At 32.9% G+C, this 25,267-nt stretch overlaps 1 protein-coding gene across 1 annotated transcript; it reads left to right on the forward strand.

The window, feature by feature from the left end:
- The first annotated feature begins 723 nt into the window (after window positions 1–723).
- Window positions 724–13,620, forward strand: LOC127722188 (peroxisome assembly protein 26-like). The gene is made up of 5 exons (XM_052229087.1): window positions 724–905; window positions 3,780–3,920; window positions 5,217–5,545; window positions 5,934–6,068; window positions 7,229–13,620. The coding sequence occupies exons 1-5, from the start codon at window positions 730–732 to the stop codon at window positions 7,327–7,329; spliced, it is 882 nt and encodes a 293-aa protein (XP_052085047.1). The 5' UTR covers window positions 724–729; the 3' UTR covers window positions 7,330–13,620.
- The last annotated feature ends 11,647 nt before the right edge of the window (window positions 13,621–25,267 follow it).

Genomic DNA, 25,267 nt, shown 5'->3' on the forward strand with positions numbered 1-25,267 from the left:
ATGGTAGGGCGTATATTTTACAAAGCCTATGACCATGGAAATTAAAATAATCCTTTGTCATCTTAATTTTTTATAATCATCCATATTCACTGAATTTCATTAATTGTCAAAATCATTTATAGATATGGTTCCATGCAATGCTAAGAAGAGTAAGAAAAAAAAATAGAAGACTCGTGTAGACCAATGAATTGCTCCAAAAACGGCCATTTACATGTAAATCAGGGCTGAGATTACAATCAGAGACATCATGTTATAACATATACAATAATCTTAGATTCAATACAAACAGGCCTGGGACTATTATACTACAACAGTTAGTATAATAGTCCCAGAACAGGCTGAGACTGCTATATAGTAGTCTAAGTCAGACGACTACTACTTTTTATATAACATAGCTTTGTTGCAATAAATTAAACCCTAACGGGTTAAAATGTAAACTGTAAATGTAAATAAGAAAGGAGACATCACATGAGATACATATAGATCCATATAGACAAAATTGAAATACTATGTCTGATAAGAAACCATAAAAAAAACAGTGACCGTAGCGGTTCTGAATAACTGAATTAGTTATTGAAGAAATATTTGCTTTATTGCTTCAATTTTTAGAGTATGTAGAAAGTTGTATAAAATATTTGACAACTGGTTTACTGTTTCTTGGTGTTGCGTTGAAACCTAAAAATCAACACTTCATAATGAATTTTGCTATGCAGGTCACATGACTGTAAAATGGCTTCCAAAGAAATCGGTCCCAGAAATAGTGATCATTCGACGATTCATGCAAATATTGAATCAGCAAAACAGTGTTTGGATCTTGCCAGGGAACGGTTGCTTTTCAAACACTTTGATGATTGTATCAAAACATGCGAAAGAGGCATAGTAAAAGCTAAATTAGAATATAATGGGTATTAATATGTTTATTTATTAGTTTACTGTTTACATTGTGTAGTTATTACTCTATTATATAATACATAAACCCCTTTTAATATTCTGTGTCACAGTCCGAAGATTTTTTCTTATGTGAATGGTCAAATCAGAAAATCACTGTGGACACAGTAAGAATCCCAAAAGGTGCATAGGTTGCTGTCGTCTACTTCAAAATTTAAGTAACAGTCTGATCATTGACCCTTAAAATGCCACTGTGCATCTTTATGCAAAAATCTTCATGTTGTTAAATGTTTATCATGAACATGAATTTGTGTTAAATATATATAGACCCCAATCAAATCTTTTACCATTTATTCTCCCTGCATGAACATGTAACCAGATCAACTTTGTCTACCAGGCAACAATTTTTTTACAAAGGTCATAGACGCAAGACTTAACTGTTGTTATGGCATCGGCACTAGCCACAGCTTCGTGAGTTGTTTAATTTTGTGATAAGGTCAAATTGCCAAGACAAGTCTCTGGGTTAACAGGTTTTTTCTCTCAACATTTTGGCCAATTTTTTTACATTTGGTTAAATGTACTTAAGATCTACAAAAAGGGCCCTCTAAGCCCTATCATAAAAATACCACTAAACTTATTTTTGGGGAAAGATTCTTCACTCTTTACTGCCATGTTTCATCTCTTTAAAGAATTTATTTCTCATGTCAGATAAACTGTTCTTTATATATTTATCAAATAATTGCAAAACATGTATTTCAAAAACACAGCAACAGTTATCTGACTTTCAAAATGACTTGTGGGGGAAACTGCAGTTACAATTAATGTAGCTATTAAAATAGAAAATATCAGATTATTCCTTGAATGAAAAAACTTAATTAAAAACAAAGCAATCAAGGTGTCTACATGTAACTAATTTGTCTTTTATTTTACTTATAGAATTGTCTTTTTTATATGCATCTGATTTTAATGATCATTATGAAATACAGTACGCACTGAGAGTTTGTAATCGCGAATTCTAATCGCAGATTTCGGAGTGTAGCGGTGTCACACTGCGAATCACGGATTATACTCCCAATTTCCTCCAAAGATTCTCTCCCAACACCGCGTGGCTGTTAATTGGTTTATTGCCCATCGGATGTACTGAAAATTAATGACGCGTGACAACATAATCGGATTAGCCAGATTTATTACCTTTGTACAATTAATTGATCTTGATTGCACCTGTGTGCTTTAAAACACGGTATTAAAATTTCCTTTCTTTGACAGATAAAAATGTGACATTTTCATTCAAAATAAGATAATTATTCTTGTATGTATTTGTCCCATGTCATTGTCATTTGAAATAAAACGTACAAACATATAAAAATACGAATAAAACACTTATTTTGTATTTTTATTATAGTCCGGTCAGGTCATAATTTTTGTTTTTTCAACAAAGACAATTTTACTACAATTAGAATCTTTTATGACCTACTCAGTGAGCAATATCCGGTTCATTAATTGTTCAATATATAAATATCAACTGGCTTAAAACAAAATGATGTTTTTACGGTAATTTGTCCAATCTAAACCCAAGAGTTAATTTATCGGATCAACAAGTGAACTCTGTTACTTTCAATTTATTTTGCAATGTAAAATATTATGTTTCACTACCTCGGTAGATTACCGACTTGAAATATTTGAACTCAGAAAAGAAACTGTAAAGTGACAACTCTGTTGAACGAAGGGAAAACGTTTTGTATGCAATGTGCCCTATATTCATAAAAACACAACACTGAAAGACATTCCCCGCCCAGACACAACACAATAATCACAACCTAATTTAATTATATGAAGAAAAAAAATCATGTGTTGTTTATCTCTTGTTAAGATCTGTTATTGATCCTTTATTATTTAAAATAAAATTGGATGGGCGCAATCTGTATTTTACTGCTCGTTAAAAGTCCTTGGCGAAATTTAAAAAAGGAGTATTTCAACAATTAGTACTATAAAATATTTAAATGAAATTATATCGTGTTCTACAAGAAAGAAATATGTGAAAAAAATGTGGATCGGATTTTTACGATCTACACATTTTCACAGAGGATCTCTACCAACGCCAAATATAGTTTTTTTTTAATAAAACTATTTTTAAATGAACAGTGTAATTGAAAGAATTAACAACAACGTTTTGCTTTTAAATCTTTTATTTGTTTCAAGCAATCAGAAATATAACCTGATTATCAATAGACAGGAAATACAATTGTTTAATTACATAAGTAATCTCATATACCTTGACTGTCGCGTGCCGGTATAGATCAGAAGGATTAGGGCAATTAATTACCTGGTGTGACACCGCGTCACACCGGACTGGGAGAGATGTCGCTAATACAATAAACAAAAGGTAGCGAATTTACGCGGAAGTCAGAGGGAATACTCCCAAATTTCTCCGAGAATTTAGGGAGGGATGTCGGAGTTTCCTGGTGTCACACCAAGAAAAAACTTGGTGTTCGGAGTTTGGGAAGCCTATCGCGAAATCTGTACTGTACTTGTTCAATTTCTCTTGAATGGATGCAAAGCAAGTATACTTGACAACAATTTTCAGAAGGATATTTTTCACTGATTAAAAATGTTATATCTTTCAAAAAGATTCAAATGAAGCTCATAGTGTATGTGACTTGGGCTAAAGATGATAAGACGTAAAAATGATACTGCTAAACCTTGGCTGCCAAAACTTCCAACATAGACAAGTATTTTGAAGGTTCATTTAAATTTCTATAGCTATGAACAAATTCTTTAAGAATTTAACTAACATTTTCTAATTCCTTTAACATTCATAAAGAAAGGTGAGCAACTGTCCAATGACTGGTGCCTAGCTGAATTATTGATAAAATAAACTTTTATCTTTTTAGGAGTCCTGATATTGTAGAAGCACTATGCATTGTTGGAATACAGGCCTATGCAGAGCTAAATCATTGGCAACAGGTTCTTCCTTATGTACAGAATGTGTATACAAGTATTGAAGAATGTCCATTTAGAGTAGTTCAGCTATGGTGGGTGAAATAAACAGTTTCAAACATGATATAAAATCAAACTATGGTCAATGTTTGTAGTCTTTGATAAACAACATTGTCAAGTTGTTTGAAGACACAACATTTCACAACAGCCATTCTAAAATAAGTATACAAATGATGTACATGTTGTACATGATTCAAAACAGATGTGTGTACAAACTTTTGTAAGACACCGACAGCAACACTAAAACACAATTTAACAAAAAATAGACATCTGCAGGTCAGCATTTATACAGTCCAACAATGGACAACCATCCACAATATGGTAATTCCATACATGTGTAGGCTTGGTTAAAACCATAAAGTTTTTCAAGTTTAGATAATAACATACTTTTGTATATGATAACCATTTCAATGCTAAATTCTTATACAAAAAAAGGATATTCTGGAAATAAACAAATAACACTGAACATGTGAATGTTTGAACTTAGGATTAAAACATAAATTTAAGGTTGCAACCTCAAAATATGACATTCAAACATTGTAATCTCCTGTACACTTCGTTCTAATGTGAATACTGCATAAGTAAATAAGAAGTTCACTGGAAGGGAGACAGTATCAAGGCCATAAAAAAGAATATGTTTGTTTGCCCTAACCCTACCTACCAAGAAAATAGCTGCCTACTAAAAATCTTTTATTGTCCTGATGTGAAAATTTTTTTTTTAATCAGATAGGCATGAAGACTAACAAACATCTGACACTTCAATTTCTCTTTGCAGAAAAAAAAAGAAATTGCCTACCTACCTACCCACTGTCTCTACCTTTGGGTAGGGTTTGGGCAAACCAAAATATTTTTAAATGTGGCCCAAAACCCTCCAAACTGCCTCTTGTCTCATGCTGTACTGGAGGTCATGGGTTCAATCCCAAGCTGGTACAAAGGGAATACTCTTACATTGGTATTTACTGCTTTTCTGTCAAGTATTCAGCATTTATAAGTAATAAAAAAGACCGTTGATTTGGAGAAAAGAAAGGTGGCATGTCCCTCTGTAACATTATCTTGTTAGCTAGCAGGTTAAAATGCTACTCATGTCTCAAAACAGGGCATTAACATTTTATCATCATGAAGATGCATGTGATATTTGCCCCTGAATTTTTAGAAGACTGCAATCAACCAATCTTGCACCTCAATTGTGATTGTATTACTTCATAGAACTTTAAGATCAACTTAACCAATATCAGTATGTTATGAGAAAAGTTAACAGCACATAATTTTTTAATTTAACCATAATAGATTTAGTTTGAAGGTAATCATTTTATATATATCTTGTTTTGCAGTGTATTACTTCATGCCAAAGTAGAAGAGTATTCACAGTGTTATGCAATTGCTAGCATTTGGCTGAAAGATGTCAAAAACCAGAATGATCCCGATTACTTGACATTAGTTGAATTATACATATTAAATGTTTTGGTTCCAAGACAACAATACAATCTCATTGAACCTTTTGTGGAAGCTTGTCCAGGGCTGAATTATGAACAGAGGAAAATGTTGTGCAATAATTATAAAACTTTTGAATTTATATCCTCTTCAAATCAGGAGAATCCTGAAAATGAATATAGTACAACAGGGGAGATAATCAAGAAACAAACTCCAAATGTTGTAAAAGGTAATAGCATATGCAGTTTCTTTACCTTGTGGTTTTTACTTGATATCAATTATGCTTCTTCCAAACTTCATTTAGTTTAATATGTATGATATTAAAGGTTTTGTATTGAATTTGGAAACATAATGCTCTTTAATCATTTTGTAATATATTAATTATATGCCTTTCACAATTAATCTAGGTTATTGTGTCTTTTTTAAAGACTTTATAATTCTGAGCAGTTATATGAATTCAAGAGGTGAGATAGCAAGCAATTAACATTACCAAAAATGTACCACTTTGCTGAAACAAATATGAGTTAAAAGTCTGTTTTAGATAAAAATATGATAACTTATGATTTTTTTATTGTTATAAATTTTCATATTTCATAAGTTCTTGTTTTTTTTGGCAGATTCTTGGCTAATGGAGGTTATAAAGAATATAAAGTTTGCCATATTTGGCAGTGCACCATTATACAGCTTTAAACTCATCAAGATGACCATTCTTGCTGTGTGTCTATATTTAGTAACAATAGGTCATCAAAGAGGTAGGAACAATTAATGTGATTTATAGGTGACAAGTATTTTAAATAGGACAAGTCAATTTAAAATAATAATAATAATAAATAATAATAAAATTCTTTATTTAACGAAAGTAACACATTTAATAATTACATGTTAATCTTCCATGAGGCCTTCAATTTAACAGTATTAGAATTCAAAGAAAGTAGTAATCAGTATTAGTATTGTGATAGGGGTCTCTTCAGGTATCAATAACAAAGGAGACTTTATAGAGTTCGGATGGTTTATTACCAGAGAATATAAACTCACTTGTGGAGCGAGTTCTCTAGTAAGTAAGGAACTTAGCACAAAGTATAAACAAGTAATCTACACCAGAATCATGTCAGTAAAGATGTCGTGTCTAGAACTATAAAGCTGAATATATTAATAAATATAATCTGTAAATTCAGGATTCCTATATATTCAGTCTGGACAAATAAATGAATGTCTTTCTCTGACCAGTGTCCAGGTAAATTCTACCCAAGGAACACAAAGGAAAAACTCAACTTAACTGCCAATAACTAAGAACCAATCAAAACAAGAGTTCAATTTTAACCCCTGTGAATATGCATGAGTAACATTACTCAATACGTGAATTTTATACTAAATCAAGTCAAAAAGGATAAATATCCTTCAGTAAGAATACTTTGCAAGAGTGAAATAATTAAACTGAATTTCCAATAAGAATTTGATAAATAGATTTTTATTATAAATCAATGATTTCTAAAGTAGAAATTACATAATTAATAAAGCATAAAAAATCACTCTGCTACATCATAATACATTTATTCTTTATTTTGGTAACTACAATAAAGTCTATGGTCTTACAATGTATATAAGAGAATATGAATTTAAGTTTTGAAAGTTAAATATATTTTGCATGCAATAGAATCAATCTTATTCCTTTTTTCCATTCATGATATTTACATAGAAATTTAATTATGAATTTTGACTGATATCATACAGAAGTGTATCCAAGGAAAAAAACATGATTTTTTGTTAAAGTTTACCCTGATATTGTTATGGTTAAGGTCATAAACTTATATTAACATATTAAAATTACTCTTGTTTATTCTTTGCAAATGGTTAATTCATATAATCAAAGCTTATCAGCACATGTATATGATGTATTTTAATCTTTTTGCAGGATTTCTGACAAGCAATTTCAGCAAAGTTGGAATACTGTTTCAAGGAATGGTTAAAGTATTCAAGTCACTGTTTGGACCAGTGAGTTATACAATGAGATGAAGAGAGAAAAAAGTCATCTACGTTGTTATGTATCACTTTATTCAAGTATGGATGCAAGCTTAAATGTCATAGTGGAGAGAAAAAGTCATCTGTGTTGTTATGTATCACTTTATTCAAGTATGGATGCAAGCTTAAATGTCACAGTGGAGAGAAAAAGTCATCTGTGTTGTTATGTATCACTTTATTCAAGTATGGATGCAAGCTTAAATGTCATAGTGGAGAGAAAAAGTCATCTGTGTTGTTATGTTTCACTTTATTCAAGTATGGATGCAAGCTTAAATGTCACAGTGGTATGACAGGTGCTATGAAGATCATCCTAAATGTGTCAAAATACTGTCAACTCTTAACATGTAAAACTTAGGAGACAGTGTGCTTTACCTTATTCAGAATAAGTGTACTTTACGTTATTCAGAATTAGTGTTCTTAACCTTATTCAGAATTAGTGTACTTAACCTTATTCAGAATTAGTGTACTTAACCTTATTCAGAATTAGTGTGCTTTACCTTATTCAGAATTTAAAATTTTGTAATGTATTACAAAAATGTTCATGGGGTTAAGAGAAATATTGATTTTGTATTATAGATAAATGACATTGTTACTTACTGTGGACACTTCTATTTTCAAGGGTACCAAATTTCGAGGATGCAGGAAAAATTGCATTTTAGTGGGTACTTGAATTCATGGTTTTCACAATAAATTTCATATCAAATGATACAAAATAATCCATTTAAATACAACCCTAATACAAAATTTTGATAATCATAAACAGAAAGTTAAAAAATACTTCAATGTACTTGAAGGTACATGTACCTGTTAAGGTAGATAGGGTGTCTTCCTCCATCTTGGATTCTGAAAAAGCAGATAACAATCGGTCCAGATCTTTAATGAAATGTGCAAATTTCGAGAGTAGTATGTAATTCATGTGTAAGATTTTTCATTTTAATATAGAAAATTATGTGTTTTATCATATTTACAGCTGTATGTTACAAAAATCAGATGATTTTTGTTTTAATCATTTTTCTTAAATTTTGCCATATAAGGGTAGATAACTCAGATACAAGGAGAGATAACTCGATAAAGTAACTTTTGTAATAGAATGTGTTGTGAATTAACCTATTTTATTATGTAGCAAGAAAACAAGTCCCGTGACCCCATTATTTCTTTTTCTTATCTGAAAGCATATTATTAGAGCTATATTCTGATATTTTATCTTAAAATTCTATGGTGCAGTTTTCTTTTTATCACCCAAATTTGGGTTTTCCATGCATAATCTATACAAAATCTGACAATTTTGCGCAACCCGTAGCGTGAAAAAAAGCACAGTGACCCATACTTTTTATTATATTTTTGAAAAAAGCATGATATAAACTTCATTTTGACAAATTATCTAAAATTCTATGGATTTAAATTATGACCCCCATCTACCTTAAGTACTGAGACCTTGCTTAATCAGTCAAGAATCAAACAGATTTTTAAGTCCATATACACATGTACATTATTTAATTTGTTTATATGACAATAAAGATTATTATTATTTGTTCTCACAATGTAGGATAGTTGTGTGAACAATTTATTTTTTTTTAGTCAGAATCTTGCCAAACAAAACAAGGTGTTTTTTAAATTACATTGTTACTTGGTATTTACTGTTGATAAACATTAAATCATGATTAAATTGACAGCTTTTTCTTTCACTGCATCATTTGGAAATGTTTAAAATTTACAACTGGTTGTTATTTATATTATATACAATTTATTAATAAGTGCTTCCTTTTTAGCTCAAATAGTCAAAAGGGTTAGTTTATCTGTAACTTTGATATGGTGTTAGTTTTTTATCATTTGTTATTAACCGAATTTTCGAAGGAAATATCGGTTATTAAAATGGTGATGTACGGCGGGTGGCTGGGCGGATCTATGGGTGGCTGCCAAACAGTGTCAGCACAATAACATGAAAACGCTTTAACAAATTTTTTTCAAATTTAAATATGTTGTATCCTGGGACTTAATGAAGGGCTAGTTCAATTTTCAAGATATTAGTATATCTCCTTTGTGAGTTATCGTTATTTTTAATATCCAAAAGTGGAATTTTTAAATATTTTACTCTTGTTATTTTTTTCATGACTAAGCATAATGTCTTATCTCACAATAAAAATTGTAGTGACAGATTTATTTGAAAATTATCTATTTCCTAAGTGGTAATGATTATAAGCTATATTATTAGACATTTTAAAGTTAATTACATTATTAATTATTAACTAGATCTGGGTTATATCTTAGCATATAATATCATTGGAGACAATTTTGGAGTGACAGATTTATTTGAAAATTTTCTGTTTCCTGATAAGATCTGTAGGACTGTATATATAAAGTTTGAAATTTACTAGTAGGACTGTATAAATGAAATTTGAAATTTATTAGACATTTTGTAGATATTTAAGTCTCCCTAAACCATATATATTCTTACCCCCACCCCTTTCAATTTGAGAATGTGCTTTTATCTTTTTTTGTAAATGGTTGAGATCCCCACCCCTAAATCATATATATTCTTGTATGGGACAATAAAACAAATCAAATGAAATATTTGGGGAGTCCCCAGGTTCACCCCCACCCCCTACTTTTTGAAAACTTGTAAACAGTCAAGATCCCAACCCTGAAACCATATATATTCTTGTATATGACAACAAAACAAATCAAATGAAATAAAAAGGCCAGTCCCCTGGGGTCACCCCCACCCCCTCCTGTTTGAGAACTTGTAAATGGGTGAGATCCCCACCCCTAAACCATATACCGTATAGCGGGTTATTTTCGCGGGGTGTTTATTTTCGCTTATTTTGGCGGGTCAGGAGAAATCGCGAAAATAAATTCAGCGAAAATTTATGCATACGTTCGATACTTTCTAATAGCTAAAGCGTTTTGTAAACTATCTATTTTCCCTGTTTGACGGATCAATAACGGTTTATGTTAATTTAAACAATATAAATGCCAAATGCCATTGTTCACTGGCTATCAGGTTTTAATTATTTTTGGGTTACATTATAAAATAAATAATGATATAAGAGTGTAAGGTACGCTTGTCAGGTATTTTATCCTTATGAATAAGTGTCAAATTATATAAGAGTTGCAAGTCACTCATGATAAATTTATAATCTAATTAGTACTTCAAAGGTCCGGTCAATTTCGTAACTAATCAACTATTGATTAACTGTATCAAAATATAATCAATAAATAAGACGACATGCAGGTAAAACAATCATTTAACCATAACAATAGACCCGTGTTTGTCAATTTTGAAAACTTGCAACCATTTCAGTAAACGCCAAAATATTTAATTGGAATTAAAGAATCCACCAAAATAAAAACCGCCAAAATTTTTCGTATACTTTGTTGCCCCAAAATCGCGAAATTTTACACCCGCGAAAATAACCCGCTATACGGTATATTCTTGTACAGGACAATAACACAAATCAAATGAAACATAGGGGAAGTCCATGGGGGTCACCCCCACCCGCCTTCTTTTTGAAAACTTGTTAACGGTCAAGATCCCCTGCCCGAAAGTATATATATTGTTGTATGGGACAATAAAACAAATCTAATGAAATAAAAGGCGAGTCCCCTGGGGTCACCCCACCCCATCCTGTTTAAGAACTTATATATCGAGATCCCCACCCTAAACCATATATATTCTTGAATGGGACAATAAAACAAATCAAATGATAAATAGGGGAAGTCCATGGGGGTCACCCCCACCCCCTTCTTTTTGATAACTTGTAAACAGTCGAGATCCCCACCCCTAAACCATATATATTCTTGAATGGGACAATAAAACAAATCAAATGAAATTGAGGGGGAGTCCCCTGGGGTCACCCCCACCACCCTTTTTTTTTTAAACTTGTCAACGGTCAAAATCTCCACCCCGAAACCATATATATTCTTGTATGGGACAATCAAACAAATCAAATGAAATACAAGGCGAGTCCTCTGGGGTCACCCCCACCCCTTCCTGTTTAAGAACTTGTAAACAGTCGAGATCCCCACCCCTAAGCCCATATTCTTGTATGGGACAATAACACAAATCAAATGAAATATAGGGGAAGTCCATGGGGGTCACCCCCACCCCCTTTCTTTTTGAAAACTTGTAACGGTCAAGATCCACACCCTGAAACTATATATATATTCTTGTATGGGACAATAAAACAAAACAAATAAAAAATAAAAGGCAAGTCCCCTGTGGGTTCTTTGAAATGGTTAATCTAAACCTGTATTTCTTTTCATTATTAATAAGATAATACCACATTGAGGTCCAAAGGGTCCTAAATTACGCTTTTGATTAATTTCATCAAAAATTGAATTGTTTGGTTCTTTGATATGCTGATTCTAGCAATGTTTGAGTAAATCATATCTAATTTTAGAGAACTTAGTCATCACTGGTTGTTGTTATTATATTATTGATTATAATTTGAAAAATTGCATCATATCTTATTTTAGTGAACTATTTATCCAGTTTGAGTTATTTCCCTTTGCACAAAAAATATTATGGATAAAATTAACCTGTGTTTCATTTCAACATAAATTAAATATATATAGGGTTCTTTCAAATGCTGAATCTAAACCTGTATTTAAATATTGGATTTTTGGGCCCAGTTTTCAAGTTGGTCCAAATAAGGTTTCAAAATTAAACTTTGTTTGATTCAACAAAAAATTATTTATGGGGTTCTTTGAAATGCTGAATCTAACCATGTATTGAGAGATTTTGGATTGTGGGCTCCTTTATCAAATTGGTCCACATTGAGGTCCAAAGAATCTTAAATTAAACTTTTGTCTGATTTCATCAAAAACTAAATTCTTGGGGTTCTTTGATATGCTGATTCTAAAATGTACTTAGATTTTTGATATTGGACCATAATAGGTATTTGAATGTCCAATTTCAAGTATTTCAGTTCTTAAACCACATTCATTTTGTGTCACAAACCTATGCTGTGTCAAATATTCAATCACAATCCAAATTCAGAGCTGTTTTAAACTTAAATGTAGTGTCCATACTTGCTCAACTGTTTAGGGTTCGACCTCTGCAGGAAAATCCGGTTTGCTGTCACTCTGACAGCCTCTTGTTTCAATATAATTCTCTTCACCAGTTAAGAGCAAACTTAGCATGAATTATCTTATTGTGTTTTACCTTAGAAATCTTTGACTGATGATTCTGTAAACCAACCTGGTGACCAATTAGTAACAAAGCATATATATTTTAGCAGTATACCAGGATTACTTCTCAAATTGGCATTAATTTAAGCAGCCTAAGTAACTATTTTTATGCCCTTGCTGTAGCGGAGGGGGCTTTAAGTTTTACCCTTGTCCGTCTGTACGTCCCAAAGTTGGTTTCCGTTCTCTAACTTTAGTTTGCCTCAACCAAATGAAATGAAACTTATATAAAATGCTTATTACCACAAAACACAGATCAAGTTTGAATTTTTCTTTGGAAAATACTAATCCTTTGAGGCAACAATATTGTACGATTGTATTTTGTATTAAAAGGGTTTGAGTCCTATAAAAAAAATATCAAAAGATAGGAAATTAATTTTTTTGTTGATATGATATTACATTTTTAGGCATATTTAATTAATTTTACTGAAAGAATAGTTTTGCTTTCAATTTCGTTTTTTAACATTAAAGATACATAATTATTGCTAAAACCTAGAAGAGTTGGTTTTAATATGTTATGTTAATATTTTATATAATCTACATTATGGCTTTTCATCTTAAAATGATTCAATATATTAAATGTAGACTACACATTTGATATATTGAATCATTATAAGATGATAAGCCATTTTTCAAGTTCATATTTTTATGGCCGCCTTGGATAATAAAGGGGCATTATATTTCTTGTCTGTCCATCCATTTGTTCGTCCATCCTGTATCAGGTTTGGAGTTTTGAAGTCACTTCAACTTGAAACTTAGTAAACTTGTTCACTATGAAGGGAACTGTTTAAATTATAAACCAAAATGAGGGTTTTGACCAAGATTTCATAGTTAACTAAACATGGAAATGTGATAGTGCAAGCAGGGCATGGTGTCATATGTACACATATTGTTTGTATGATATATTTGTACATATAATGTTGCATATATTTTAACAAAGAAAAAGCAAATGAATTTGGTTTGTTTTGTAACATATCTAGGCTGTGCAATAATGTATAGTATTGTTGTGATTTTTTTGTTAGTTTCTTAGTATTTTTTGTTAAAGATGTTAATTGTAAGTACATTTATTATTTTTGTATTAAACTTTGATACATTTGATAGATATTAAGTCATATTTCATTATTAAAATGACATTTTTATAAATTTTGAATATCCGTAAAAATGATCTGATATTTTGTATATACTATAGTTTTATGTAGGTAACTAATATGTAATGGATTAGTTCATATTTTGTTTGATGAATGTGCACTAGGAAATATTTCATGCATACTCTGGACATTTACAAGTTGAAAAGAAAATAGAAAAAGTGACATAATAGGCACTAACTTTTGACTGCTACTGAAAAAGTTAGGACTGTTAGCCAGCCCCAAGGTTACTAGAGTTGACAAATCAAGCCTTATGTAGTATACAGGTGTCATGAAGTTCCTATTTTCTACAAAAACAGAAGGAGTATTTTCAATGTAGAGTTGTTGCAACATTCTCCAAACAGGACCTGGTCTATAACTTAGCTTTCAGTAATATCACTTTTCAATGGAGTATTTGTCACAATCTTTTAAATGTGGCAAGTTGACGATGAAGACCATATAGGAACTATGTGTCTAGATAATTCTCAGAAAAAAATGTACAAATTGTTCAATCCACATCATCTGCCATAATGGCCAATACTATTTAAACCATAATTTAGACCTGAAATTGACAAACATATCTTGATATGTAGGGTTTTCAACAGACTGTCACTTTAGTAATGACTGTTTTCTATCAAAGATTTGTTTCATCATTGTTCAGAAGATATGTCATTAGATAAAAGGAAATGTAAGGTATACATCAATGAGACAGCAACCTAACAACACATTAAATCAAAAATGGAGAATGTGTCCAGGGACACAGATGATGCCCCCGCTTACATATAACGTTATAAAGGGACATAACTCAAGAACAGTAAAAGTGACGCAACTCAAATTCGAACTTGATCTGTGTTTTGTGGTAATTAGTATTTTGTATTAGTTTTATAACATTTGGTTGAGGCAAATTAAAGTTAGAGAACGGAAACTAATATTAGGACGTACGGACAGACAAGGGTAACACCTCTGCCGTGGCGGGGGCATAAAAATCATGTTGATGTGGATGTTGCAAGTCAGGATCATCATTCAAAGGTTATACTATGACTTGTATTACAGGTGTGAATGAGTACTATTAAGTCAAGTTTTGAAGTTAGGGGTCCATTTGCCAGAAATGAAAGTATATAGTATAAATTATATATGTTGATGATATTTCACCATGATTGCTTCTTGTACATCACAATGCTTTTCCACTGCATTTAAGCCCCTCTTACCATCAATTTTATGAAGTTGTATGAATAAAGGGAAATGTGGCATCTATGTGAATAAGACAGTAACTCAACAACACAAAATAGACTTCTAGAAGTTAACATATAGTCTTCTATAAAAGATTGGTGTTGATACAACATATCAAACTCTTAATCACCTGGAATCTTAATTCAGATTTATGGAAGAAACCTGCAACTGTTATTTTAAAAATTGAAAAAGCAGATTAAAATATTAAGTAGTTTTTACACAATAATATCTGCAACTATATTCAGAACTATACTAAGTGTATAAAAGTGTTGAAGATATTTTATATTTTAGCAGCAACAAAAATTAATTATTAAACCTTTGGTTTATTTTACAAAAAAACCCTAAAAGTCTGTTTATATTACACATGTTGCAGAATTTTATTTGAGTGTCCACTAATTTTACCAAAGAATAAATAGGAATTTCATATGTGTCTATTGTGATCTCTTTCTCTGGTATACATAGGCTATGGTGATCTGGCAATTCTATTGTTAATAGAGCTATATCTTGCTATCACTCATTCATACATACATACATGCATACAAAAAACAACCTATGAATAGACCATTGTCAATACATAAGGCCTAGCTAAAACACATTTCTACTCTTCAAGAAGGCATTAGCCAACTTCATAGACGGCTTTTAGTTATTTGTGTATTTTTTTGTTGCTGTATACTCCACATCTCTTTTGTTATTCATATTTAAAAATATAATGGAAATACATCATTCAATTCAAATATAATCCAATACAACAAGAGCTGATTGGAATGACTGTCATTATAATGGATGATACTAACTCTAAACTTGTATTTATGCCCCTCCACCGGACATACAAAAGAAACACACAGGCACTCATTCTTCCAATACACAATACCACAGTGGAACAATTTACCTATCTCTTTCTGTTGATATCTTTATAGAGAACAAATCATAGCTGCTGTTCTTTGAACTCTTATTTAAAAAATAAAACATCTTATACATACTTTCTGGGACTAATACACGTATCTATTAATTCCAGATACTTTCAACTACATAGTTTATTGTTTTGCACTAACCTAGCAAATTGGTAAACTGTTCCATTGAATGTCCTTTTTTCCCGTTAATTTATGCAAATAGGCCAAGCATGCAACAAGCATGCAACAGTACATAATCACCTACCTATTGTGTAACTGGATTCATGAAAACCTAAAAAGAAGAAAAGAAGGAGACTTGTGGACATGTAATTGGCTGGTTTACGTTTCAGTGAGAAAATAATTAGCAAGATCTCAGCTAGGCTGAACAACACTACTGATACTTAAGAAATAATTCTTCTTTCATGCCATGCTTTATGCTCATTTTAAAATGGGTAGGCATTATATTTGTCAATATCTTTATACCGAGCGTTAGCGAGGTGTAAAATATTGACAAATATAATGCCACTCATGTTAAAATTAGCATAATTGCCATAAAGCATGGCATGATAGAATTATTTCGATTATTTCGATTCCGATAGGATTATTTAGAACTTTTGTACTTCGATTGATTGTTGATTGCTTAACGTCCAGTGGCAAATATTTCATGCATGTTCAGGACGAGAATAAGTTAACAATAAATACAATAGGTAGGTACTGTAATAGAGGCCATCCGGGATGAAGGTCAGGGAAATTTGGACTGCCACGGGAAAAATGAGGGTATATTGGATAAGGACAGAAATTTAGCCTTGCAACAGGCCACCTACGGACCCCTCAAAGAGTTGTTGCAAGGGTTCTTAACGTGCAAAGAACGTGGCACTCTCTTTACACGAGGCATCGGATTTAACGTCCCCATTCTGACCGGACGTGACTGCGAACTTGTACATCCCGCACAGCCAAACGGAAGCCCCACTTTAGCGAGGGTTTTACCGCCGGTTGGAGGAAGACCAATGGTGACCATATTTCTATTCCCCAGTCACCCTTGGGAGGTTTTGTACTTCGAAGCGGACCTAAAATTATTATACACACCTCCGGCGTTGTTCAAAATACAACTGACGTTGCAATTTCAATTGTGACGTCAATCACGTGCAGCCAACGACAACCACGGGGCTTCCACAGGGTACCCCCCTCAGGTCGCAAGGTCGCTTTTAAATTCGTCGCAAGGTCGCGAGGTCGTTTTTAAGGGAAATGTACAGGTCGCAGGTAGTTTTTTTCTAACAGGTCGGAAGTCGTTTTTATATTTAAAGGATCCATTTAAGTCATTGTTGTGTCGATTCTTGTGTTATTAAACCAGGAACATAACCAGGGTCAGAATTTTATTCTCTCAAACATCTCAAATCAAATGGTCCGTACCTTAGACTTTAAATATATCTAGAGCTTATTGACTGGGGATCATTATTCAGCTATGTTATTAATAGGCTGGGGCGTGTTGGGTTAAACATGTTTCCGTAGGTAAATAATATTGCTGTGGAACTTTTTTTTCAAGAAAGTGTAATAGAGTATTGACCAGTATTACTTTCTGTTCGGTGGAATTGTGAAATAGAAGTCAACAAATACGTTCTTGCTCAATCCTTTGTCGCTTTGAAGGTGTCATGCTTGTCATCCTCAGCCTAAGCAATGTGTTACTGTAATTTGAATTTCAAAATGATTGAGTGACGTTTTTTCGACGCACTGGTCAACTCCACCGTAGCGAATCACATGATTTTGACATAATCAATAATATTCTAGTCAACAAAAGAAACGATACAAAGTTAAATTTATCAATAATTCTATATTTTACAATTTAAAGTTTCTGTATAAGTTTATTTCTGTATTCAACATCAAAAAGCACCTGTTAAGTCTTTTTAAAAAAAAATAAAAATCCGAAACGAATACGACGAAAATCCTGAATGTTACTTTTTCGTCCGCTAATCGAGTTCGCCGTGAATCAATGAAGCATTTAAATTGTTTGATGTCAATAATTGGGCTACTGCATCAGGTAAATAATTTGCCATCTTAAAAAATGGAGAGAAAAAATCGAGCATTTGATGCCACGGTTACTCCAAAATGAGCATGAACAAGCTGTTGCTATGGTCAGAGCTGGGATGACGCACGCTGCATGACGTCGCAAATCATTTTCATGGGGCTGGAATAACAATATCAAGACTTGATGATTCGTCTTAGGCAATCCGGCTCAACAAATGATAGATCCCGTAGCGGCAGACCCCATGCGACGTCACAACGTCCAAATCGCGCGATACGTCTTTTACACTTTCGCAACCGTTTTGGAGGCGGATGTTCGGTGGTATGGGGTGGAATATGTCACAACGGACGCACACAGTTAAAAGTCGTTGATGTTAACTTGAACGATTTGAGATATAGGGGTCATAGGGATCAAATTCGACAAAGCGGTTTCAACCACGTCTTCCAACAGGATAACGTTAGATGTCACGTGACATGGATTTGTATTGACAATCTTGAGCAAAACCATTTTCGAGTTCTCCCTTGGCCAGCATTTTCACTGAATCTCTCTCATATAGAACATTTATGGGATCAAGTTGGCAGACGTGTTCGATAAGGCATAATCCAACCGGGAAACGCTACAAAGCTTGCATTTGGCTCTCATACAGGAGTTGAATAATATCCCCGAATCCAACATTATGACTTTGGTAGGATCTGTGCCTCTTAGGTGTGAAGCTGTGGTAGCTGCGAGAGGCGGCCATGCATACTCGCTATTACATTCCGCAAACTGAAATTCCGGATACTGACTTTGATCCGTCCGTATTCAGTCCAGGAACTGTCTGGAACGTTATTTTTTGTTATTTTGTCACGTAGAACGTTAAAATAACTTATTTTATCTATTTGTAATTGTTTTCTACTAAACGGTAAAATATTATTTATGATCAAAGTAGTGTATCGATTCTTTTGTTGACTAGTAAATATTACAGTAAATACGAGCGAAACATATCTTTATAAGTAAAGAATTGCGGCATAAAAATTAAATACGCGGAAAATGGCAAAGTTCACGAAGTCTAGTCTGATTAATCATTTTACAAAAAAAAAAAAAAAAAAAAAGTGCAAGCAAAAGGGGGGGGGGGGGGGTAAGCGATCTACGCCCCCCTCTGGATCCGCCACTGATAGTTTCAACCAAACATTCAGTATTTCACTAATCCAACACAATATTGACCAAAATTCATATTGAGCAAGTCCCCAGAACTCTTATAAAATCACCGGGGATGTAGAGTTGGATTTAACTACTGAGATACTTTGAACACGATCTATAGACTGATGGCAACAAGGAAATGTCTTGAAGACAGGGGTGTCCCGCTCGGCGCTTTTTTCCATTTTCGATGGAAATCCCCCTTTTGTATACAGTTGTTAGTCCATATCATGATGAATAAAGAGTACGGTACAAAATTGCATGAAGATTCGACTTGAAACTTTTTAGGACATCATCTTTAACGAAAAGGTAAACCAAAGTGTAACTGACGAACGAACGGATGGACGAACAGACCGAATAACTTTATTTACCGCAACAATGTTGTCGGGACATAAAACATGAAACTGATCATCAACCTTAATTGGATACATTTGTCTCTTGAGAGCACACACAGAGACGCTAGTAGCTAGACTAGTGCCCTATGCGCTAGTGATGACCATCGCACATAGTGTCCATAGTGTATTAACCCAGACCAAATTAAATCTTTTTTTAAGAAACAAAAATGGTCCAAAAATGGTCATAACTTGACAATTTGATAGCTTATCGGGCTCTAGAAACAAAGAAACGAAGACTTCTAATCGACTATAGATACAAAAAGGGTCACAAATGGTCACAAATTGTCACAAATAGTTCAAAATTTATTATTTGAAAACTGCATGTTGATTTAAGATGAAAATCGAACTTAACTTGAACTTTATAGTGCTAAACAATTGGGAACAAATGAAATAAATCTTTGGTCCGTTCTCAAGTTTTCATCTGGATACCAACATGGGACGGTCAGACAGATGGAAGTACGGACGGATACCCAACCATGTTATACTTCTCTACTGCGTGTAGTGGAGTATAATAAAGTAGACAAAAGTGTGACCGATGGGACCAACAGTCAGCAGTTTATGCACAGGGGTTTGTTACAATTTACCGGGTTTACTAAATGTGATTTTTTCGGGGTTCGTATGGATCGTAAACCCGGCAAATATTGTAACAAACCCCTGTGGTTTATGTTTAATTACAGACATTTTGCCGATCTGTCAGCCAACCGAAATTGCGACAAGGGACCACAAAGGAAAACATCGCGCCCAAAATGGCAAGGTCGTTTTAAAGCGTGGGTGAAGTCGGAGGTCGTTTTTTCTAAATTTTACAGGTCGCAGGTCGTTTTTAGAAGGCCCTCAGGTCGGAAGTCGCTCTAAAAAGCCCGGAGGTCGCAGGTCGTTTTTGACCCTGCGGGAGCCTCAACCACCGACTCGGAATAATATGCTCTTGATTTGGGACATGCACCAAAAGAATACGGGCTCAAACCTCACCAAACAGTGGTGTAACAGCACAAAATTAGATCAATTGGGAAGGATCTGACTCGTCAATCCGACACAAATATAAAGAACCCTAACAAAAAGACCAACTAAAAAATAATGATTGTTCAAAGAGTATCTATAACGAAAAGTAAAATCATTGATTTTGAGCACGTTTTTACATTTCAGGATAATGGAAGTGGTATTTTTTTTTTATCTCAGTCAATTAAAGCTAGTACAAAGTCATTTGAAATTAATGATCAATGTTTTCCCATACTTAAATGTCAATTAGTACAAATCCAACGGATTTTGTACATAGGGACTTGACTACATGTACGATATATAGCCCGTTAATGGTATGCGTGCATTAAAAAGAAAAACGTTTACCCCTACTATCCAAAACGGGTTTTGGATAGTAGGGTAAAAGGGTGGTAAAAGGTTTTTTAGCTTGAACCCCCTGAGGGGTCATTTATACAGGTAGTTATTTATGTCTTTGATACGGTCCCTCTATGGATAGGCTACCACGTGACATTGTATATTTAAACAATCAAAGTTCATTTTAGATTGGAAAGTTAAACAATAAAGACTAGTTTGCAGTCAAAAAATCGTTTGTATGTTAGAACCTATTTGCCTTTTGAAAAAAAAAACGTGTTTTTGATAATGTGAATGTTTATAATGATAATGCAATTATATAATTCATGCTTTGAGACGGTCCCTGTACGCATTGTGTGTGTAGTATACAGTATGCTGTTGTACATTGTGACAATAAACCTGGGAATAGTTTATTGATATATAATGTTCAAGAATAAACTGATTATTTCTGAACGTTTTTCATTTGATATTTTGTATTTCAATCATAGCATTGGAAAATGTCGGAAGGCATGGAGAAAATTAAGAAAGCGATATTTATCTTTGTTCGGAAACACAGTGGTCGGAAAGCAGAAAGATAATCAAACAAAAGGATTTTTCTGTCAAAAATGTCTAATTTCATTAATAAATACTACCAGACTAAGAGAATATTCATTATTAAGTTTAAACTGATCGAGACTGAATTTATTCTTAATAGAATATAATTAAAATTGTCATATATACGTGCATTATGTCACTAGTTTGAACAGTCATTACATCTATGAAAGTTATATGCAACCAAGGAATTGTATATTTAAGTATACAATTCCTTGATGCAACGTATGAGCACCAATGACCAGGGATGCGTATCCAAAGTTAGCTAAATATCTAAATTTTAAACGGTCGTGATTGTAACTTTTTTTATTCGAGCGTCACTGATGATTCTTTGTAGAATTAACTCGCGTCTGGAGTACAACATTTTAATCCTGGTATCTTTTTATATCTACATAACTTTTTATATAGATTGGTTCTTTTCAGAGTATGTTCAGGTATTCATAAAACTTCTGAAAATAAGATATTCTTCAAAACCAAGTTTTCCTGGTGAATATTTGGAGTGAATGAAAATATACTTGCATGGTTTCTATTCACAAGGATTTGAAGTCCTTGCATCTCACAAAAAACGTAGTTAATATTTTACAATAATAATAACAAAATTTAATTACTATGTTAATTATTTTATACTTTTTAGTATGATTTATTAGTCTCTGCTTACATTTTGTATAGCAATATATTCATATAGTGGAATGTTAGACTTTAAAAAGAGATTGATTTGATAAATAAAATGTCCATCCGTAAATACTTGACGTTTGTTTTTATTGATATTATATTCTAAATTTACGGAAAAAATCACTAACAGGAATGTATGTTTATTATAAAATTTCAATTCTTTTTGTTTTTGTTTGTTTTAATAGTTCAACCTTATAGCATCTAAATATTTATACTATGGTACGATTTTGGAAATTGTATTCATTGTGTTGACCAGCTATCATTCACATCATATATCATCCTGTTCACACGCACACTTTCGGTTTGCGTTCACAAAAAATCCGGATAAAATGTCAATGAATCCGGAGTCAAAACACTTGAGGTAGGTAGTTTGACATCAGAATTCAACTATTAGATTAATATATATATGCGATGACGCAAATGCGTATTCCTATCCAGAGCATCAGTGCGTATGCTTTCTATTTACTATTTCTTGCGCAAAAATACCACGTGCCTGCATAAATATTTATTTTATTCGTGAATGCTAATTTTCGCATTTCTTATCTAAATTCAGGACACGGCAGTAAGAGCTTGACGTGTGACTTTCAAACACGGTCATCATTGTTTACGGTATTCTGACCTCTAGGTGTTTCTCTATTGTTTTCTTTTTTTTTGAATCACTGTCCTATTATAAACTTTGACATTTTCGAAATGCTAAGGATTTCTACCCAAGGAATAGATTAATTAACTTCGTACTTTATTTGGCCTTTTTAACTTTTTTTATTCGAGCGTCACATGACTGATGATTCTTTGTAGACTCAGCTTAACTCGCGTCTGGCGTACATCATTTTAATCATGGTATCTTTTTATAACTTTTTATATAGATGGGTTCTTTTGAGAGTATGTTCAGGTATTCATAAAACTTCTGAAAATAAGATTTTCTTCAAAACCAAGTTTTTCTGTAGAATATTTGGATTGATTTATGTAAAATCAGGAAATCCTTAAAATTTGAGATGTTTTATGAGACCAAAATAAGTCTCTATATAAGAGGTCCCAATGAAGCTGATGTGTTACTCTCAAGAAAAATATACGTAACCTTCTTATATATAAGTTGCATGCCACAGGGTTTCACTTCTCATGGAAATTGGGACTTTAAATTTATCTATACAACATCTACCATGAGTACAGACAGCTTCAATAGCGAGTTGAGAATAATTGAAGGCATCCATGCAGGAAACAAAATATGAAGATATAATAGATAAAATAAATGCATCCAGATTATAAAGCAAACTGAGTGCTTAAATTTATATTGCAATTGGTTTGTGCAATTTGCATTAGACATCCGTTTGTAGAAACTGGGATTTGCAAAAGGGTTATGAAAAAGTTATGTACATTCCCAAGTAATAAATAAAAAAGTCGAGCTTTAAATTGTATATTCAAATAATAGCTGTATATATACACTTTTCTATTCACAACTATCCAACATTGCATGCTTTCAACTGAATTGTGCAAGAATCTACACACAATTACATATTTTAATAAAGGTGTTTTAACATCATCATTATCTTATTCTATTCACAGTCAATTATTTCAAATCAAAAGCAAACAAAAATTCAGCAACAATTTTTTGGTGACCAGTGTGGTCTTGGGTTCACGTACTGCTTTTCTTTTTGTAAAGAAAGCAACTTGTTTTATTGTTAGGATAGTAGGGATATACGTATTTTTTTTTTTAAATACGAAGACGATTAACGGGCTATATATATGACCTATAGTTAAGTTCCTGTGATTTAGTAAAAATTAAGACAGTCCGAGAGAAACATGACCTTTCGCAGTGCCAAAATTTAAGTACCGACATGATATAGGAGTAAAACATAAAATAAGGAGATGCGGTACGATTGTCAATGAGACAAAAATCCACAAGAGAACAAGGAATAAGTATGTAAGCAGCTTTATGGCACGTAATTGCCTTCTTCAATGCCTAAAACCTAGTATATACTATAGTAAGCTATATAGGCACCGGTATTACAAGATATAACAAAATGTGGAACAATCCAAAAGAGAAAACCAAAGGCTTGAATGATTTATGCCATAAACGAAAATAAGGTTAGTAATAACCAACGACAACCACTGAATTACAGAATCCTGACTTGGGACAGGCATATACGGTGACCTATAGTTGCTTACATCCACGTTACTTGCACTCAGATGGTTAGTTGTCTCATTGGCAATCATGCATAGCACAATGACATCTCGGTATTTTTACATAAAGAAGACGGCGGCGTTAACATGTTTATGAGCGCTCAACACTTCCCCCTTACCTGGGAAATTAGTGTAACAGCACAATAAAAGTACTAGCAGTAACTGAGTGCTGGTTCAAAACGAAATCCAACTTATAATAAAATAAAACATGTTTTCCCATTTATCATTTTTGTATGTATTAATTTATCAAATTAAAACAAATGTTAACCCCGATAAAGACAAGATCGCGAGCCTTCTTGTACTGTTTATGGCGATGCTACATGAAATCTTCTATGCACGGATATAAGGTTGTAATACTGCATGATTTCTAACATGCAGCAGGTAACTTACTTTGATGGCTTGCTTTCTGTAACTGCTAGCATGCGGTTTATTATTATTCATTATCAATTTTTTTACTTGATTTTGTGTTTTGTCATATCTTATATCGTCATTTTAGACTTTAGTACTTTCAAGCGGCAAGACAGAAATGACAGGAAATATCCATCAATTCCTTCTAAAATGCCAAAAGTTTGGATCAGACGTCTTCAAAGTATAATTAAGGAGTATGTACGTGTGTTATATTGGAGTTAATTGATGTGACTACCAAAAGAAACTGTGGTAGTTGTCACATAGCCACATAGGAAACAACATTTCACAATAATGAAGAAAAAAAAACATTTCATAATTGATGCGTCCGAAGCGCTTTCTTTGATTTACCTTCATCAACCGAGGGAAGGTCCAAAGCCAAATATTTGAAAGCCAATGATGTATATAGTGTAAGTACCGAAACGCGTGTAGAGCTATCTGACCGAAATGGACATAAAATGATAGTCAAACCCATCTAGAGTCAACTTTGCCTGATGGAGTTGAAACCTTTGTTTCTTAATTTATAAACGGACAATTTAAGAAAGGCATATACATTATGTAAAGCATGTGAACGCGGTTTCGAGGCATCGACTACTGAGCTGATGATACCCTCGATATGATTTACAACGAACAATTTAGTCACAATATCACATGTAGATTACAGAATTCTTCATATACAAAGTTTGGAGGATCCCTCCAAAGAATTGTGTCATCATCAGTGATTATATAATTAGTCGATTA

The sequence above is a fragment of the Mytilus californianus genome, unplaced genomic scaffold (assembly GCF_021869535.1).
Source record: "Mytilus californianus isolate M0D057914Y unplaced genomic scaffold, xbMytCali1.0.p SCAF_1, whole genome shotgun sequence".
NCBI lineage: Eukaryota > Metazoa > Mollusca > Bivalvia > Mytilida > Mytilidae > Mytilus > Mytilus californianus.

What these genes read in the sequence shown, in the direction of transcription:
- LOC127722188 (XM_052229087.1), top strand. Translation starts at nt 730, where the DNA reads ATGGCTTCCAAAGAAATCGGTCCCAGAAATAGTGATCATTCGACGATT. An exon ending in TTTAGAGTAGTTCAGCTATG is followed by an intron (nt 3,921 to 5,216) that starts GTGGGTGAAATA and finishes CTTGTTTTGCAG; the next exon opens with TGTATTACTTCATGCCAAAG. An exon ending in AACAATAGGTCATCAAAGAG is followed by an intron (nt 6,069 to 7,228) that starts GTAGGAACAATT and finishes ATCTTTTTGCAG; the next exon opens with GATTTCTGACAAGCAATTTC.